The sequence below is a fragment of the Odocoileus virginianus genome, chromosome 3 (genome assembly GCF_023699985.2).
Source record: "Odocoileus virginianus isolate 20LAN1187 ecotype Illinois chromosome 3, Ovbor_1.2, whole genome shotgun sequence".
Taxonomy (NCBI): Eukaryota; Metazoa; Chordata; class Mammalia; order Artiodactyla; family Cervidae; genus Odocoileus; species Odocoileus virginianus.
The window spans coordinates 9,494,050-9,512,530 of record NC_069676.1 but is presented as its reverse complement, the minus strand read 5'-3'; the positions used below and the strand labels follow the sequence as shown (position 1 = coordinate 9,512,530).

Here is an 18,481-nt window from a genome sequence, read left to right as displayed (position 1 = left end):
GCGCTCTACCTCCTTTTGCGGTGATTGCCTTCCCAATTGACAGGAGGCTGGACATTAAAATCTAGCTGAGAATAAAATCAAGGAGTTTGGGGAGAGTGTTACTGGGAGGGACGACCCTGGGCTCGGGGCTCCCCCTCTGTCTTTTCAGGGGACGACTCCTCTTTGGCAGGGAGAGGGGCAGCTGCTTTGTCTGGGTCCCGAAGCCCAAGGGTGAAGACAGGTCTGTTGGGGGCAGAACAGAGTAGGGGCTTCCTAGAGGGGCTGAGACCCTTCCAGGCTTGGCAGGGGATCCTGGGGAAAGGGGTGGGGGGAGGAGGCAGGAGAGATTAGCAGCTTGGGGGAGAGGTTCGAACCCAGCTCCTTCCTTTACAGTCAGTCTGCTTCCCAGTTTTTGTAAAAAAAAAAAAAAAAAAAAAGCCGATTTGGAGAGGAGGGGCATGGGAAAGGGTGGGAGAGGAAGGAGGGAGGGAGGCATTGGTGGAACTTAAATAAGACTGTAAATTGTATTAAAAAAAAAATAGCAAGTGGCCCACTGAACATGACACTAAAATCTCTCCTTCCCTGGCAGGATTATTCTGAAGGCAAGGTTGGCTTTTCATTCATTCGCCCTTAGAGAGTGGTGCCTGTCGGTTTTTTTTTTGGGGGGGGAGGGGTGGCTGTAGTTAAGTTTGGGCCCCTCTTGCCACACCCTGTCCCTGAAACCAGGGAGACCTGGTCTGACCTGAAGAAGGGAAGAACTGAGAAACTCGTTTAAAACAGGCAGAAATGGGCTGGGGTGGGGGGCTGTGGAAGGAAGGCAAAAGCAGTGGGGGGGGGGGGGGGCAGGAGGGCAAAGGGGGTGAGGGGGAGCAGCTGGTGTTTTGCCCCAAATACCTGGACTTCCTGCTCCCCCTACCCTGGAGGGTGGGGCGAGGGGGGTTAAATTAGAGGCAAGGAACTCTGGGGCCCTCTGGCTGTTCAATCCAACCCTCCCACCCCCCCACCAAAAAAAAAAAAAAAAGGAAAGAAAGAAAACCCATGGGCGCACAGGCACACCCCTAGAACTCAGAAAACTCCTTGCCACACTTCTCATTGATGGAGACTCGGATCTCTTCCTCCTCATAGTCATCAAAGTTACTTGTGTCCCCAGGGCCTTTAAACTTTGGTATGAAGGGAGCTTCCACCTGGAGAGGGGTCAAGAACAACTCAGACCTCAGCAGTCAACATAATCATCATTACAACAATAAATGCGAATGGGCTAACATTCATAAGATAACTTACTCTGACCCAGGCCTGAGCTTAGCATTAGAGTGTGGACTCTTAAGAATCTTATAGAAGTCTTCTCTAGTGGTCCAGTGGCTACAACTCTGTGCTTCCAAGGCAAGGGGTCCAGGTTTGATCCCTAGTCGAGGAACTAGATCCTACATGCTGCAACTAAAGACCCTATATGCTGCAACTAAGACCTGGTGCAGATAAATAAATTAAAAAAAAAAAAAAGAATTTTACAGCCAACACATTGATGGGCAAATTAATACTTTCCAGAGAGAGCAGTCTCCTGCCCAAGGTCACAGAGTGGCCAAATGATTCTGCAATTCTGTTTCTAGACCCCCACTGCTCTAAGTTGCCACATCTACATTCACCCAGAGCCTGAAGGCTATTTTTAGATTCCCCTTCCCTTTTCATCTCTCCATTGGTAATACTCTCCCCCTTCTCTACAAACCCCCAGAGCACCTGAGGAAGGTAGGGGGTGCCCTACCTTCCTCTGGTAGATGGCAATCCAGTCAGTTGTGGCAAACCACTTGTGGTTCTTGATATCATTGACCCCATTCTTGAGGTTCCCAAAGCGCTTGGTGAGGTCCACTTGTAGGAGGTTGCGCAGCAGATCCTTCAAGTCAGAGCTGAAGTGGGACGGAAACCGCACCTGGACAGCAGATAACACAGGAAGACTGGGAAACCCCTCTGGAGCTTGGGGAGCCCAGAACACTGGCTTCCTCACCCAACAGTCTTACTGGGTGGAGGAGCCCAAACTGGAGTGTGTATTGGAATCCATTTAAAACAGCTTGTTGGGCCCACTGGAGTTTCCGATTGAGGAGATCTGGGTAGGGCCTGAGAGCTTATATTTTAGCCAGTGCCTGGGCCATGCTGATGCTGCTGGAGGAGGGACCACTTTGAGAACCGCTGGAGCAAGGTAAGATGCTATGAGGTTCCCATTTGATTTTTTATTTTTCTGGTCTCCCCGTGAGGCTTGTGGCATCTTAGTTCCCCGACCAGGGACTGAACCTGGGTCCCTGGCAGTGAAAGCAAAGACTCCTAACTACTGGCCTGCTGGGGAGTTCCCGAGATTCCCATTTTAGAGAAGAGGAAACTGAGGCTTGCCCAAGATCACACTGAGGAGCAGGACAGACTGGTTCCGTATGTGGGGTCTGATGGACTCCAAAACTTGCATCGTTTGCCACTGCTTCTTAAGGTAGCTCTGCTGGGGTTGGGGGACTTCAGAAATATTCATGTTTCTGAGAGAAATGATTGTTTTTCTATTTCTCTCTCGCTGCATAGCTAAGGCTCTTCCATTCTTTAAGGTTCAGTGTAACTCTTCCAGAAACTTCCCCCAAATGCTTTGAGGCCGCAGCCTTGTATACAAGTAGTCAGTGGATTTACAGCTGCAAGAACTGACTTCCAGCACCGCTCTGCTTCTTACATGCTGTGTGACCTTGGCCACCGCCTTAACCTCTCTGGGCCTGTGCCTGCCTCTCTGGCACGGGGCAGATATCCCAAGGCTGCATGAGGGAGATAATCCTGTTGAGGGTGCGTGGGAACTGTGAAATGCTACAAAGAAGGGAGTCAAGCTCATCTCCTCTCCCCCTCAGAAACTTCTATGACTTTTTTTTCCTCCCCACTCTGGGCCATTTTCTTGGCAACCTCTATTCTGCCTTGTGGCAGACACCTCATCTTTCCCTTTTTTAATGACTCCACTTGGTAGTTGGTGACTCTCTTAAACCTCCCTGAGAGGCAAGTGGCTTGTTCCCCAGTTCTGAGATGGATGAGACTCAGAGAAGCAAAGATATTGGCTTAAGGTTTCAAAGTTGATGGATGGCAGAGCGGGGACTTAGAACCAGGTCAGTCCACCGAGGCTGAGCTGGGAGCCACTTCCACCACTTTCTGAGCCAGATGGAGGGGTGGCTGGTCCTCCAGGGGAGGTGGATGAGCAGACATGGGGCTCCCAACCCTTCTCGGAACAACAGTGCTGTGTGATCTTGAACCAGACATGCCCAATCTCTGGGCCTCAGCTTCCTCCTCCCTCACAGTGCTGTGTGACCCAGGGGGCGCATGGGGCAGTAGGCACTTCATGCTCTCCAGGGCTCTAAGAGCTCAGCCTCCCCTTACCCACACCCTCCAAGTTAGAAAGTCTGCATTTGGGGAAGGAGGTGGGGCCATGTGTCCTCAGTGACTCCCTGCAGGGCTCTAGGGTAGCGCCTGGGAACAGAACACACTTGCTTTTCTGCTGTCAAACTTATGGAGACTGATGCTAAGGGGGTCACGCGGAGGAGAGATGAGCCTCATGTCAGGCAGGGCAGGAATTTGAGCGAAGCCTGGGGTTTTGGAAACCCGTGGGGTTTCGGCACTGAAAGTCCAGAGATGAGTGAGGCTGTGTGAAGTGGTGGCCTCAGTGTGGTGGGTGTGTCTGGCTTCATCACCTGGCCTGGCTTCATGAACTTCTAGATTTGTTCTTTTGGTTTTTCTTTGGTTGCCCCGTGAGGCATGTGGGACTTAGTTCCCCGATCCAGGGATCAAACCCGAGCCCCCTACAGTGGAAGCAAGTGCGGAGTCTTAACCGCTGGGCCATCAGGGAATTCCCTAGATTGTTCTGACAGTGAGGAGCAGGGCTCCAAGGTGGGCAGGATGGGTGGGAAGGGGTGGTCTTAGGGCTGAGCCCCCAACATCCGGGCCTCACCTTCCCAGAGACAATCTTCTCGTAGATCTGGATGGGCTGGTCGGCGAAGAAGGGCGGGTAGCCTGCGGCCATTTCGTAGATGAGGACCCCCAGGGCCCACCAGTCCACAGCTTTGTTGTAGCCCTGGAGGGAGAAGGGTGAGCTGCAGGTGTGGGGAGAAGAGTGAGGAGGGGGTGCGGGCAGAACAGGCCTCCGGCTGGTGGGAGGGGTCGGGAAGCGCCTACTTTACTCAGGATGATCTCAGGGGCCAAGTACTCGGGGGTCCCACACAAGGTCCAGGTGCGGCCTTTCACACGCTTGGCGAAACCGAAGTCTGTCACCTGTGGGCACAAGGATGGGCGGTTGGCTGGGAGGGCGGAAGGGTTCAGGCCAGGTCGCCTGGGGCTGCCCCCTCGCCCAGCCCAGTGGGCACCTGAATGTAGCCCTGCTGGTCGATGAGGAGGTTCTCCGGCTTCAGGTCCCGGTAGATGAGATCAAGTGAGTGCAGGTACTCAAAGGTCAGGACAATCTGGGCGGCGTAGAAGCGCGCATGGGGCTCACTGATGGAGATAAGAGAGGAGAGGATGGGTGAGTGGGATGGGTGAGATGGATGCGGGTATGGCCATACCCGCAGCACCCGCCCGCCCCGGAACAGTCCAGCAGGTGGGCCTGTGGAGCTGTCTCCAGCCTAGGCGATCATGATGCATCAGCAGATGGAGAAGGGGAATGTCAACACACTCCAGTATTCTTGCCTGGGAGATCCCATGGACAGAAGAGCCTGGCAGGGCTACAGTCCATGGGGTTGCAAAAAAGTCGGACACGACTGAAGTGACTAACTAACGAGGTGGATTTGTCAGTTTCTCTTGTGTGAGTACTCTAAGAGACTAAATAATTAAAAGCCTTATTTTGTGATTTAAAAAAAAAAGCACCCACAGAGCAACCTTCTTCATTTACAGCCCCAGACTGGAGACAGCCCTTGTGTCCATCAGCAGAGGAATGGAATCACAGGTTGCAACAGATTCACACAATGGGATCGGACCCAACACCACCACCAGGACGAATGAGGAATACACCCAATAATGTGGCTGGGTCTCAAAATGATTATGTGAAGCAAGAGAAGAAAAGGGACAAAAGAATATGAACTGTGTGAGTCCATTTATATCAAGTCCAGACCCAGACCAAACGCACTTATGGTGTTTGAAAGCCAGAAAGGACATTTGCCTTTGTTGGGCCGGTGATTTGCCAAGAAAGGCATTCGAGGGAATTTTCCAGGATGGCGGCTACACACACGTATGCAGCTGTCAAAACTCATGGGACAGGGTATTGAAAACCTGTGCATTTTATTGTACATAAAATGTATCGTTGTATAAATAAGTAAAATAAAACAGCATAAATTTAAATGACATAAAATCATTCACTCACGGGGTGACACATAAGTCACTGTGTTTGTTTTGTTTCATGGTAGTTGAGACATTGTAGATTCAGATTCCTCAGCTCAGGGGGAACGAGACCTCACTGGGACCCCAAGAGACCACTTCCACGATGATGCCCATGGACAGCCCCAAGGTGGCGGGGCGGGGTGTCGGGCTCACCTGAACCTCCCGATCCGTCGCAGGTGTGAGAACATCTCCCCACCGGGCACGTACTCCATGACCATGTATAAATTTGAGTTGTCCTGTGGGAAGCAGCAAGTGAACAGGGTTCTGCTCCCCAAGCCCCGGGCCCCATCTGCAGGCCTAGTGCCCTTACCTGGCAGGTTTTCAGAAAGTGACAACCACCATCTTGGCTCCCAAGTGGAGCACGTTAATAGTGCCAGGCTCTGTGCTCACCAGTTACCTGTCTCATCTCCTTCTGCCTGCCAGCAACTAGGGGCAGCTGTCATCCTGCTTACGGGGGCCCAAAGCGAGGGCCGGTGAGGGGTACATGAGGGACCTGGCCGGTGGGTCTGGGCTGCAGTCAGAACTCCATGGTGGCTCATGTCTTGAGCAAGGCTCTTGGGGCCATGGTTTTATCATCTGTCAACTGGGCCCAGGATGGGGTACAGAATTTGTGGGGCTCCCACAAATAAAAGTGTGAGGCCCCTTGTTAAAAACATGATTATCAATTTCAAGACCAAGTGCAGGACCCTTGTGACCACAGGGGTCACAGACCCTGAATGGCCTTTCCCAGTTCTCGAAGTCAAGGCTTAGGATGATGCCCAAAACAGCTCACACAGGGTGCGCATGCTGTGCTTTGAACTGTCATGGCAGCCCCAGGTGGGGATTGCTACGATACCCCTTTTACAGGTGAAGAAACCAAGGCTCAGGGGAGTAAAGTCCCTGGCCAGGGTCACACGGCCAGGAAGTGCAGGGCTGGGATTGGAACCCAGGCTGAGTGGCATGGCTTGTGGCCGTGTCAGGTTCTTGCTATAAATGAGTGATGATTTTGAGGGACGTTATCCAGATAGAGGGACTAGCCCCAGGTTATCAAGCTAGAGGCTGGCAGGCCCAGCTGAACTTGGGGCGATCAGAGCCCCAGGCTGATTTGCACGCCCCTGCCCCATCAGTGGACAGCCACCGGTGGTGATCGGCCCGGCCCCAGCTCTGGGAATCCAGAGGCTGCATTGCCTGGCCGTGGCCTCGGTCTGCTGCCACTGGAACCCCACCTTGAAGGAGAACTCGAGTTTGACAAGGAACGGAAAGTTGACCGCCTGCAGGATGCGCTTCTCGTTCAGGGTGTGCTCAATCTGTTTCAGCTTCACCACCTGCAGGAATGGGAGGGGAGAAGGAGAGGACGGGGTGTGAGTGAGTCCTTTTCCTCCTGACCACCCCAAAAAAGGGAGAGGTGCCAGGGCCAGGCCAGGTCCTTCATCTAGAATTGTATGAGTGGGGACTTCCCTGGTGGTCCAGTGGTGAAGAATCTGCCTGCCAATGCAGGGGACACGGGTTCGATCCCTGGTCTGGGACAATGCCACATGCCATGGTGCAATTAAACCCGTGCATCACAACTAGTGAGCCTGCAAGTCCCAACTACTGAAGCCTGCATGCCCTAGAGCCCATGCTCCACAAGAGAAGCCACGGCAATGAGAAGCCCGTACACCACATGGCAACTAGAGAGTAGGCCCCACTCGCTGCAGCTGGAGAAAGGTTGTGCACACTGCACAACAAAGACCCAATGCAGTCATAAGTAAATAAACAAGTTTTGACCTAAAAAAAAACCCACACTGTTTGAGTGCCTGGGGACTGTCAAGCCCTGGGCCAGGTGCCTGTCCCCACATGGCATGCAGTCATGCAATTCAGGGCAAGAACACATGAGTCACCAGGCCACAGGGGTCAGAGCCCTGGTGGGGGAAGCTGGGGGCCTTATCTGGATGCCCAGATAAGGCACCCAGTGCAGTCTGAGGAGTCAGAGAAGGCTTCCTGGAGGAAGGGGCAGCTGAGCTGAAACAGAACATACAGGCAGAAGGGGCAACCAAGGGGTGGGGGGTTTTAGAAATACCTTCCTTGCAACTAGAGCATGCCCCTCCCCACAATCCACCTGAACCCAGGGCTAATTCCTCCTTGGTCCTCAGCCATCCCCAGCAGCCACCTCACACACTGACAGGAGTCCTGAGGAGGATGCACTGGGAACATGCCTGTCTGGAAGCCCAGATGCAAAGAGGAGATGTGTGGTGCCCAAGGTCACATGCAGCTAGTCAACCTCAGACCAGCTTGTCACACATATGCAGTCTGGCCCCTCGGTCAGCTCTGAGCCCCACTGCAATGGGGCGTCTTCTGCTTTGCCCACAACTACATCCTCTGGGTCTATACCTGCACTGTCCAGGACAGTCCACACTAGCTATGTACAGCTGCTGAGTACTTAAAACATGGCTGGTTGACTGACAGATTGAGTTTAAGACTGAAAGTATCTTGGGGCTTACCTGGTGGCTCAGTGGTAAAGAATATACCTGCCAGTGTAGGAGATGTGGGTTCGATCCCTGATCTGGGAAGATCTCACCCGCCTCGGAGCAACTAAGCTCATGGGCCACAACTACTGAGCCTGTGCTCCGCAAGAGAAGCCACTGCAATGAGAAGCCTGTGCACCACAGCTGGAGAGTAGCCCCCGCTTGCGACAACTAGAGAAAAGCCTGAGCAGCAACAAAGACCCAGCACAGCCGAAAAAAAGATTAAAAAAAAAAAACAAAGTATTTAAAATGAAAATTTAAAAACTGATACTCAATGCAGTTACTGGGCAACTTTCAAGCCTGTTTGGAACAACTTGGGCTATGTGAATATGCTTTTTCAACTTGTCTTTTTCTTTTCTTTCTAGTGAAAACATCCAAACGAAGATATGTTCTAAGTGTAAAGTACACTCTGGATTTCTAAGACTTAGTACGGAAAAAAAGGAATGTAAAGTGTCTCATTAATGATATTTCTACACTGGATACATACATTGATAATATTGGAGATATACTGGCTTAATTACAACACACTGTTAAAATGAATTCCACCCGTTTTTTTTAACTCTTAAAATGAGGGTTCTAGGGAATTCCCCGGTGGTCCAGTGGTTAGTACTCCATGCTCTCATGGCTGAGGGCCCAGGTTCAATCCCTGATCAGGGAACTAAAATCCCACAAGCTGTTTGGCCAAATAAATAAAGATAAAATGAGGAGTCTAGAAAATGTAAAACCATATGTGATATTTCTCCTGGACAGTGCTGCTCTAGAACATTTTGCCTGGCAAAAATATTTGCAGAAAGGAGGTCTGCGTAGACATCACTCCCCTCAGGAAAATGCCTGGCTTCCTCGAGACAGGCTAGGTGTCTGATGCCACCTCCATGCTGGGATTGGCGCGGGTGGCTCCTGGGGAGGGGAAGCTTTCTGAAGGCAGCACGGTACCCTTTCTGCCCTCAGGTCTGGCACGTTATGGAGGTGCTCCAGGAGGTGACCACTGTGCAGGCGGAGCCCTGGTAGCTGGGCCCTGGGCCATGTGGCAGGGCCGGACTCACCTTCTGTTTGTCAAGGATCTTCATGGCATAGTGGTTCCCGGTCTCTTTGTGCTTCACGAGCATCACCCGCCCGAAGGAGCCCGTGCCGAGAGTCTTGATTCGTTCAAATTGATCCAAGTGGGCTGTGTTCTGCAGGCAGAGGGCTCTGGAGGGTCAGGGACCACCCCAACCCCTGCAGCCTGTGCGGCCCAGGTTTGGGGCGTCCCCTCTGCCACCAGCAGAGGGGGCCGTGGGCACCGGGTGGAGCGAAGCCGGTGAGGCCGGGGGGCGGAAAAACAAGATGGCGGAGGGCGCATTCCTCAAGGCTGGTGGCAGGGTCCAGATCCAGCCCTGGCCAGGGGCCCAGGAGCTGCTGGCAGCTGCCTGGGGGGGCAGGGGCCGCCCGTTGGAAGGGGGTGGTGGGGTGGAGGAGCCTGGCAATGTGTGATCAGGTGCCCCCATGAGCATCGATGGGGTGAATGAGGCCAGGTGAGGCGCCTCCACAGGGCCCCAAAATCCTAGCCATGTCACCTGGATGTGGTTGGGGTGAGGGGGCCGTCAGTCACCCTTCCCGGGGCTCCGTACCCAGGGGGCTTACCTGAGCAGGGTTTTCCCATTTTTTAAGAAAATCTTCTTTGGCTTTGGCTAAGAATTCTTTCACTGAAAGAAAGAGAGGAAGGCAGTGAGGTGAAGACCCCATGTTGCTGGCGTGGCCCCTGGCTATTCCCGGGGAGATGCTGCTTTGTGGAAAGTGGGGTGCGGTCACCTTAACCTAGAGCCTGACCTTCTCCCTGGGCCTTTGGGTATCCTGGCTGAGTCTGAGGGTAAATTTGGGTGGGTGGGGGGGCCTGAACTGGGCTGGGGCGTGGGTCCCCTTTACTACAGAAAGCTGGGGTCCAGTCTCAGCTCTGTCCACAATGGGGGACAGGGCGACTTGGGGGGTCACTCTTGGTGGGGGGACAGAGAACAGTGCCCGGGCCAGCCCACCCCCACTCGCCCCAGTTCTGACCGACATTCCAGGGCCAGGGACGACGCCAGCCGAGGTATTTATAGCCTCTGGATTTGGCGGCTCCTCTGGTCCCTTCTCTGGGGAGGCCGGTCCGGGTGGAGGCCTCTGGGGCTCGGGTAGCAGGCGCCCTTGGGGGGTTCAGCTGTTGCCTTGGCCCCCAGCTGGCTCCATTCCCGCCTGTGCCAATGGAGGGCCCCTGGCTCCTGAGCCGCTTCAAAGAAAGCCTCGCCTAATGCCTGCCCCCTACAGGCCCCTCAGCAGCCCCAGGTGATCACCTTCCAGCTAGCGCGGAAGATTTCCCTGCGACCCTGGGCTTGCTACTTTGTGTCCACTCTCTCCTTTGGTTCACTTGCCCCCTCCCACATTCCTTTTATCTGTGCTCCCCATTCACCACCCCCCTCCCCACACCCCCACCCCCGAACTGAAGCCTGAAAACAGGCATTCCCACCAATGTGGAGCAGCAGCCCGGCAAAGTAGATAGGGGCCAGGACTCTGGGATAAGATCAAGTTCAGCTCCTGGCCTGGTCCCTAAGGAGCTGTGTGACCTTAGGTGACTGACCTCTGGGCCTCAGTTTTCCTCATCCGTAAACTGGGGATAATAATAGTAATGACCCAGTGGGGTAGTTGTGGGGACTGAAGGAGTTATCTTGCAAAGGGGGTCTGGATGGTGTCTGGCACAGGGTGTTAGCGCCATGTAAATGTCAGCTATTAATTTTGCTGTGAAGTATTTTTTAAGTTTTGGGGGCCTCACGGCATGGTAGGCAGAACTTCCCTGATGAAGGATGGGACCCACGCCCCCCACCTGCAGTGGAAGCGTGGAGTCTTAACCGCTGGACCATCAGGGAGGTTCAAATATATTTTTAAATAGAAGTATAAAATACAGGTAGAGCACTGAATGCTCAGATCTTGAACGCGCAGCCTGACGGACTCCTGCAGCATGGACCTGTCAATCCAATGGCCCACCTGGGGCAGTCATGCTGCTGTTCAGGGACCATCTCTGTGTCAGCTCTGCGATACACTCAATGCTTTCCACGCTTAATTCCCACACTGATGGCTCAGAGCTGCTATTACTCTCATTGGACAGATGAGAAGACTGGCCTCTGATCACTTTCCAGACAATCCCTAACACCCACGAGATTAACTACTTTGCTTCCGATGGGTCACAGGGCACCAGGGTGGCCCATGGACAGAGCTATCCTCAACCCTGATGTCCCTGGGATGGACGCCACCCTGACAGGGTCCTGCAAACCTGTACTTTGACTTTGCCTGTCATTTGCCTGGCTCACCTGTAGGCAGTGCCAGGAATGCCCACAGCCTTGTGGGTAGCCACAAGAGTGGCAGACGGAGGAGAGATAGTTGGCTAGGAAAGCCCTATGAAGAATGACCAGGCAGAGAGGGAGCAGTCAGGAATGGCCGAGGGTCCTCAGGTGGTGTGCCTGGCTGAGCCACCAACTTGTCTGAGAACTCTCTGAGCCTGGGGGCTGCACCACTTGCAAGGGTATCACTAGGGGAATCTTTCTGGACATACGACACCTTCCTTGGAAACCTCCAAACGTACACGCTGAATTTTGGATGAAGGTGGGGGGGGGCAGGGGGGGATGAAGGTACCCTCTTGGGACTCTACCGTCACCCACCCAAGAAGGCAGAGAGGAGTGCATTTGAGAGGAATCCAGGAGAAAAGCAGGTCCTACTTCTTCTTTTCCTCTCAGCTGTCCCTGAGAAATGCCACATCCTGTTTTTTCCCAAAGTGGTGGGTCAGCGTCTCTGTCTGCTGGTACCCCACTAAGAGGCTCCACATGGATGCCCTGATCCTGACACAACCCTGCTCCGGCCTTTCCAAAGTGCAGAAGGACCCAAGCTGTGTGCGTTCTCATCAGCTTGCCAGATTTGGGGGTGAGGGACAGGGTGTGGCAGTGGCAGGAAGAGAAGGCAGATAAAGAGAAATAATGATGGGGGGGAAACCCAGCCAGGAGTCCCCATACTCACCTCTGCTTCCTGCCTCTTCCAGCAGGGGGTACAGGGGCGGGGAGTGGAGTGGGATGGGGTGATCGGGGGCCCATCTGCCTGTGGCCAGGGAGGCTCAAGGTGCTGGTTGCGGCTTAGGTGCCCAGAGGGTATGGCGCAGGTAGCCCAGGAGGCGGACAATCAGATGGCCCCAGAGAAGCAGCTGCAGCCACAGCTGGAAGGTGGTCTCTGAGTCCCCATCCCAGCCTCTGCCTGACCCCGGATCCATCCCAGGCCGCCTTGACTCTCCCAGGAACGTTCCCTTTGTAGGGAAACCAGGAATACAGCAGTCTCTGAGGTGACTTCCTTGGGAGGGCCTGGGGGTGGGGGTGGACAGGGGAGGAGGAGGAGCTGGTTGCTAGGGAAGCATTTAAAGGTACCTGCTCCCGGCTGGCCAAGGTTGGTAAAGGCCCTCCTTGGCAGCAGGTGGTGGGAAGAGTCTCCTGAGGGTGTCCCTCCTGGCTGGCCTGCCTGCCCTGGGGGCGGGGTGCTAAAGCTAACTTCCTGTTCCAGGGACTTCACTGCTCCCCGCTGCCAGGCCCTGCCTTTCTCAGTGGGTACTCGACCGCCCAGAGGATGGCATCCAATGTGCCCAGGGCAGTGCCCACTGGGGAGGGGAAGGAGTTAAGGCTCAGGCCCAGGCAGCAGCCGGGACCTCCCTGGGGGTCAAGGAGGCCCCAGAACTCCATTAATTAGCTGAAAGAGCAGCTGGAGAGAAAGGCGGAGGTGGGGTGGGGGGCAGTGAGAAACACCCTATCTCCTCCCCCAAGTGCTCTCTGAAACTGGAGCCCTCAAATTTGGCTACTTTGAGAGAGAAATGGGTAACATCTAACTCAGTCCTGCTCCTGTGCAGGGGCGGAGAGGGGCATGGCATGCTGGGATGTCCTTGGCCTCTGTCAAACCTTGCCCTGTGCTTGGCTCTGCTCTCAGCCCTGAAAGTCCAAACCGGAAACGAAACGCTAAACCCAGGGGTGGGGGAGGGGAGGCAGCTTTGACCATCTTCCTCCTTCTTTCCAGATCCCCAAAAGTAGTGGAGGGTCACTGGCAGCTACTTATTCCCTGGAGTGCCCGGCAACCTCGGCCCCTGCTGACAACAGGAAGTGGCAGAGAAGGGAAACCCAGCTAGCTGCTGTCTTTGGAGACTAGGCCTGGCCTGCTCCTGTTTCCCACAGGAGGGGTACCAGCTTCCACCCTGGTCTGGATTCCACTTGGGCTCACAGGGAAAACAGCCCTCAAAAAGCCAGGGCCCCAGCAGGAAGCAGGATCCCAGCCTCAGACCTCCACCCCCCCCCCCCCAAAAAAAATCTCAGGACCCCATGTTCCCTGAAACTTGCTTGTCCTGGAAAGTCTGCGGCAGGAAGGCCAAGCCCTAGCCTGGGCCAAGCCCTAGTCTGAGTTGCACCTCAACACTGGACTGGACCACTGCCTAGTACCCCCTGGACTCCATCACTGAGCTGGACCAACCCCCACTCTGAACTGAACCCCATCACTGAGCTGGTCTACCCCACTGCCTGGGTCTGGGCCAGATCCCCAATCTGGGAGGCTCATCCACCCCACCCCCGGCCCCCTTGTCTGAACTAAACCACCCATCTCCCCTGTAGGGCCATCAACCCTACTCAGCGTTGTTAGGAAGGGTTTCCAGGGCCAGTCAGGGGTCCACAGTCTTTTCCTCTCCACTTGCTCCCTAAACTCTACTCTAATCCCTCCTTGACTTGAGGGTCAGTGTGTGCCTGGAAAGTTGCTATAGCAACAGGGCTCAACCTCACCATCGTTGGGGTTGGAAGCCATCACTCAGTCTTCCTCTCAAAGCACCTGGACTACGGTGGCTGGGAAGGCTCATGAGACCTGCTGCACCAGCTTAGCTGCTCATCACCAGAGCCCTGCCTATAGGGGGAGCCAGGGAGTAGTGGGGTGGTGGCAGGAAGAGAAATCCAACCTGCCGGCCACCGGGTGCAGGGGAGGGGCAGGGAGGACCCGCAAGCTTCTTTAAGCCCAGGTGGACCTAAAGGAAAAACTGTCTTGGCAGGACCCTCTTGGGCACCTGTACAACTGCCAACGCACAGAAGGTGTTTGGCCCTCTCAGGCTTCTGTAGTATGTTAGGAGGGCCACAATTCTTCCCATCTATGGACCTCTTGGGAGCAAGTCTCACTCTTAGCGTGTGAATCTTCTGGTCTCTGGGACCTGGGGTAGGGGTTGGGGGAGGTCTGGAGGGCTTCCTCTTACCAGTCCTGTACCTTCTTCCGTGGACTAGCTCTTAGGGGTGCCTTTTTGGCCACGGCAGCCAAGGCTGGAGACCCAGTTGGCTGCCCGTCCCCAGGGCCTCTTGGGGCCACTGCCCTCTCTCAATTCCTCGAGCTTGTTCAGAGCCTTGATCTTGTTTTTCCTCTGCCCTCTTAGCATCTTACCCAGGCTACCACCAGTGGCTCTGGCATCTTTGGGTTCAGACTTCCCCCTTCCTTGGTGTCTCAGACAATAAAAAATCTGCCTGCAATGCAGGAGACTTGGGTTCGATCCCTGGGTCAGGAAGATCCCCTGGAGTTGGGAATGGCAACCCACTGAGGTATTCTTGCCTGGAGAATCCCATGGACAGAGGAACCTGGCGGGCTACAATCCATGGGGTGGCAAAGAGTCTGACATGACTGAGTGACTAACACTTTCCCCCACCCTACCCCTGGGCTGGTTCTAAATCCCTGCCCTCTTGAGAGGAGGCCAATGCTGTCCTGCCCCACCATGGAGACGGCAGCACAGGGGGCTGCAGGATGCCAAATGGTGCCTACTAAGTTTGGGAACTTTCCTTACTCTACTTGGGCTGATGTCTGGCAGATGAAATTCAGGTGCCCCCTGAAGGCTGACCTGGCTACTATCCCCACCTCCACCCCATCCTAGCTGCGGGAGAGGGCAAATTCTGTCTAGCTCCATCCTCTCAGAATCGGAGCTTTGAAGCAAAGAGGGGCTTCTTTCCTCAACCTGTTTCCTTCTCCAAGAGCCCCTGCAAATCTCTGAAAGTACAGCTTAGGATGTTTTCCAAAGTGTGACCAGGTCCCACTGGCTGGGGACGAACTGATGTTAAGGATATTTTGCCTTTCTAGTTTCATTGTATTTTAAGGTGTACCAGAGAGAACATAACTGGTATAGCAATCCCATGATTTCATTTATATTATTTCTCAGGACGGATCAAAATTTACATCTGAACAAAAGTGAGTCAAAATGTTTATTTCAGTTAACAAAATAGAAGTGAATATAGTGAAAAATCAGGGAGGCAGCTTGGAAATGTTTGAGTTGGGAAATTCTGGGGTCCAGGAATTTGGCTGGTAGATGGAAATGGATGTGAATCCTGCTTCTGTGGCATCATCTATGTCAAACTCAGAGAGCTTGTTTGTAAAATTCAGATAACAGCCTGTTACGAAAAATCACTCGAGCAGATAGATCTATGGAGACCATCTAGCCCGGCACATCCTAGCTGCCCAGTAAAGAGTGGCTCTATTTTATCCTGATAGTCCCTTCCTGGGTGTCCAACCTGTACTCTGAATTAGCGGTTCCTTCTGGAGCTTCTGATCTTTTTCTTGGGAATCCTTTTCCCTGTGTGGTTTTGCCACCCCATCTCTCTCCACTGCATGTGTTTGATACGCCTTGAAAGTTTTCCAGGACTATGTCATCTCCCAACTTTCAACTGAGTCACTGAAATATACAACTGCCTGCCTCTACCTTCCACCTCCGGGCCAGCCTCACCTGCTGGGGGCCCAGCCCCTCCCCCTCTGTCTAGTCCCCTCCAAGCTCATGCCCAGACCATTTTTGGTCACTACCCACCTGCTCCTCTGTCATCAAGCGCTCAGCTACAGGCACTTGCCTCCCTGTCCCCCGCCCATCGGTGACATGTCAGGCTTCTCCATGGCTGCTCAGCAGCTATAAGTTCTGCTATTTGAATCTGGGTGGAAATAAAGTTTCCTGGCTTCCATGCTTGGGTCTTTCTGGGAGGGGGCATTCAGGGAACTCAGACACTGGGATCTGAGACAAGTAACTGGGAAAGGCATATTTGGATGTGACCATTCCTTTTCAACTCTATTTCTGGGTAACTGGAAGGGGATCCTAGTTGAGGCCCAACTTTAGGCCTGGAGTGATGACAATATGAGAGCTGGATGACTTGAGGAAGGAGCTCAAGACCATTTCTGAAAGCATTTTCAGGTACAGAATCTCTTTCCCTGGCTGGCTGGAAAAGGCCAATTTGATTTGGGGGCTGAGGGTAGAAACAGGCCCCCCTCTGGGTGAACCCTAGGGATGATCAGCATCTGTCTCTTGGCAAAGCAAGTCATTAGATGTCACCTACTACTCTTCCCAACTGTCATCCCTTGAGTTCTTTTTCTTACCATCCCAGCTCTAGCTGAATGAGCCTTGCTAAACTCATCCTTAATCCCCCACTTTTCATCCCAAGTCAGGAGCAGGTAAAGAAGCCTGAGAGACTGGGTGAATGATGAAGCCTCAGTTGTGACACAACCATTTATTGAAGGGCCCTCCAAAGAGCCTAGAGCTCACTGCACAGCAGGAGATGGGAAGGGGCTCTCTGCTGAAACCCCTCACCCCCAAAGCCAAGAAAGAGGACGCACGGAATTCCAGCACCATTGGCTCAAACCTGGCTTTGCAAGCACAGAAGCAGTTCTCTAGGTTCACAAACAGTCTGCGACTCCAGCCAGGGACAGACGCTTGCTTGGAGAAGGAAGCACAGGCAGAGAAGCAGTGACAGTGACAGGATGAGAGAGGGGCAGAGGGACCCAGAAAGATCCTGTGCCCCATGCCAAGTGACACAGAAGGGAAAAACAATGCTGGAGGTGGCTCTGGGAAACGCTCAAGGGTGGGTTTGAAGGGGGGCTGTGATAAGGTGAAGAGGGGAAGGGCAGGAGAAAGATGGCGGGGGCTGGAGGGGGGAGGGGTGTGGTCGCCAAGTGGCCAAGGTCCCTGTGGGGTGGAGGCAGACCCCATAGCACTCCCAGACTGACAGAAGCCTGGGTCGGGGTTTGGCAGTGGGTCTCATCTGTGGAAGAGGTGAGTGAGGAAGTGGGGGGATTAGAATCTGCGGAGAGGGAGCAGGAAAGTAGGGAGTGGGGTGGTGATAGGGCCCCATGTGGGGGCCCAGCGGTCATACGTGCCATGGCTGGCAGTGACAGCTGAGGGGGGAGCACAGTCTTTGCAGTGGAGGGGAGGTCTTTGGCAAGGGGGTTCCTACGAGGTCTTCTGCGGGCCCTGGACCCCAACCTTGGACAGGCAGGGGGAAGGGGCGCCTGGGGGTAAGCAGAGAGAAATTGGGAGGGGGGGCGCGTGGGGGGAGGGGCCAAGCAGTGATGGACAGGGAGGAGGCTGGAAGCGCGAGGCCAGGATCGGGGTCACGGCCCGGGCACTCACCGCTCTCTTGCTCGCTGCCCTTCTTGGCGGCGGCGGCGTTGCCCATCGCGGCGGCGGCGGCGGCCGGGGCCGGTGCCGGAGCTGCGGCGCGGCGGGTGCTGGAGGCGGCCCGCGGCCCCGGAGCACGCTGGGCGGCGGCGGGGGCGGCCCCTCGGGTTGGCTGCGCTGGCTGAGGCGCCGCGACCCCCGCCCAGCCCCTGCTTCCCGCGTCTCTCCGCGCCCGCCCGCCCGGGAACCTCAGCCCAAGTCCGCTGCTGCTGTCCGTGACGCCCCCGCAGCCCGCAGCTCATTGGCCTAGGCCGCCCTGACTGACGGCGCTGCGCCGCCATTCATTGGCCCTTCGCGACCCTCCCGCGCTGCCATAGGCTCTCGGCCTCATGACGCGCTTCTAGGACGCTTGGCCACTCGAGCGCTTGCGAGACCCCAACCGGGCGGGCCGACCCGTCTGATTGGCGGACTCTTCCAACAGGGCCCGGGGCCCGCCTAGCGAGGCTGCCGATTGGTGGAGGCGCGCTGTCCGGCAAGCCCCGCAGAACGTTCAGTGTCAATCCCTGGGTGAGAGGGCGGGGCGGAGGCGCAGTCTGCTGCCCCGGCGCGCCGGCGGCCGCTGGCCGGCGGCCGCGCAGCGCTCGGAGGCCCAGGAGGCGGTCCAGGCAGGCGTACGCCCGGCCCCGTGCGCGCCGCAGTCCCCCGCCCCCGTTCAGTGCGGCAGCGGCTGCGGGCCAGCTAAGGTTGGCGCCTCGGCTCCCCCCTCCAACCCCAACCCCGGCGCAGCCGCTGTCCACCTGCCAAGCGGGGGAGGGGCGCGGCAGGCGGCGCGGGTCATAGGTCGCCGGGCCGCCGGCCGTCGTCATTCATAAAGCCTGGCGCAGGATAGCGGCAGCGGGGTCGGGTCCAGGATGGGACCCTGCTGGAGGAACTTCAGGAGGATGCTGGGCTCTGGGAGGGGGCCACTCAGTAGACACCTCTTTGCTGGGTGCCCACCCTGGCCTCTTGCCAGTAAGAGCTGGCACTTGTTAAACACATTACTTCGCACCACACTCCTTTCACGTAGGTACTATTATCATCACTCCCATTTTACAGATGAGGAATATGGGGCACAGCCAGGTTGAGGATTCCCTCTGGGCAGTGCAAAAGGAACCTCATCTCCTGGAACAGAGAAGTAGCAAGATGCCCCTTTCTTCAGCGTGCGAGCGTGCATGATTAGTCGTGTCCGACTTTG

General features: G+C 55.2%; 2 protein-coding genes and 1 long non-coding RNA gene across 4 annotated transcripts; 1 reads left to right on the top strand and 2 right to left on the bottom strand.

Moving 5' to 3' along the window:
* Positions 1–398: 398 nt before the first annotated feature.
* On the bottom strand, positions 399–17,532 carry PRKACA (protein kinase cAMP-activated catalytic subunit alpha). Of its 2 annotated transcripts, none has more exons than XM_020916615.2 (10): positions 17,260–17,532; positions 9,450–9,511; positions 8,873–9,001; positions 6,552–6,650; positions 5,500–5,582; positions 4,341–4,467; positions 4,153–4,248; positions 3,929–4,051; positions 1,736–1,900; positions 399–1,163 (listed from the first exon to the last, which is right to left on the bottom strand). In XM_020916615.2, exons 1-10 carry the CDS (start codon positions 17,303–17,305, stop codon positions 1,038–1,040), a joined length of 1,056 nt encoding a protein of 351 aa, XP_020772274.1. In that variant the 5' UTR covers positions 17,306–17,532; the 3' UTR covers positions 399–1,037. The 2 variants fall into 2 exon arrangements, with proteins under 2 accessions (XP_020772274.1, XP_020772276.1); XM_020916617.2 differs by lacking the exon at positions 17,260–17,532 and adding an exon at positions 13,631–13,678.
* On the top strand, positions 4,465–5,307 carry LOC139033634 (uncharacterized). The gene is made up of 2 exons (XR_011486163.1): positions 4,465–4,774; positions 4,864–5,307. It is a non-coding gene; the product is annotated as an uncharacterized lncRNA (long non-coding RNA).
* SMIM46 (small integral membrane protein 46) lies at positions 11,853–13,429 on the bottom strand. Its single transcript, XM_070463068.1, has one exon. The coding sequence runs from the start codon at positions 12,091–12,093 to the stop codon at positions 11,941–11,943; it is 153 nt and encodes a 50-aa protein (XP_070319169.1). The 5' UTR covers positions 12,094–13,429; the 3' UTR covers positions 11,853–11,940.
* Positions 17,533–18,481: the final 949 nt, after the last annotated feature.

Coding starts and splice junctions, on each gene's coding strand:
- SMIM46 (XM_070463068.1), bottom strand. CDS start 12,093: ATGGATCCGGGGTCAGGCAGAGGCTGGGATGGGGACTCAGAGACCACC.
- PRKACA (XM_020916615.2), bottom strand. CDS start 17,305: ATGGGCAACGCCGCCGCCGCCAAGAAGGGCAGCGAGCAAGAGAGCG. Junction 9,512..17,259: donor GGGCAGCGAGCAAGAGAGCG/GTGAGTGCCCGG, acceptor TCTTTCTTTCAG/TGAAAGAATTCTTAGCCAAA. Junction 1,164..1,735: donor TTGCCATCTACCAGAGGAAG/GTAGGGCACCCC, acceptor ACCCCTCTCCAG/GTGGAAGCTCCCTTCATACC.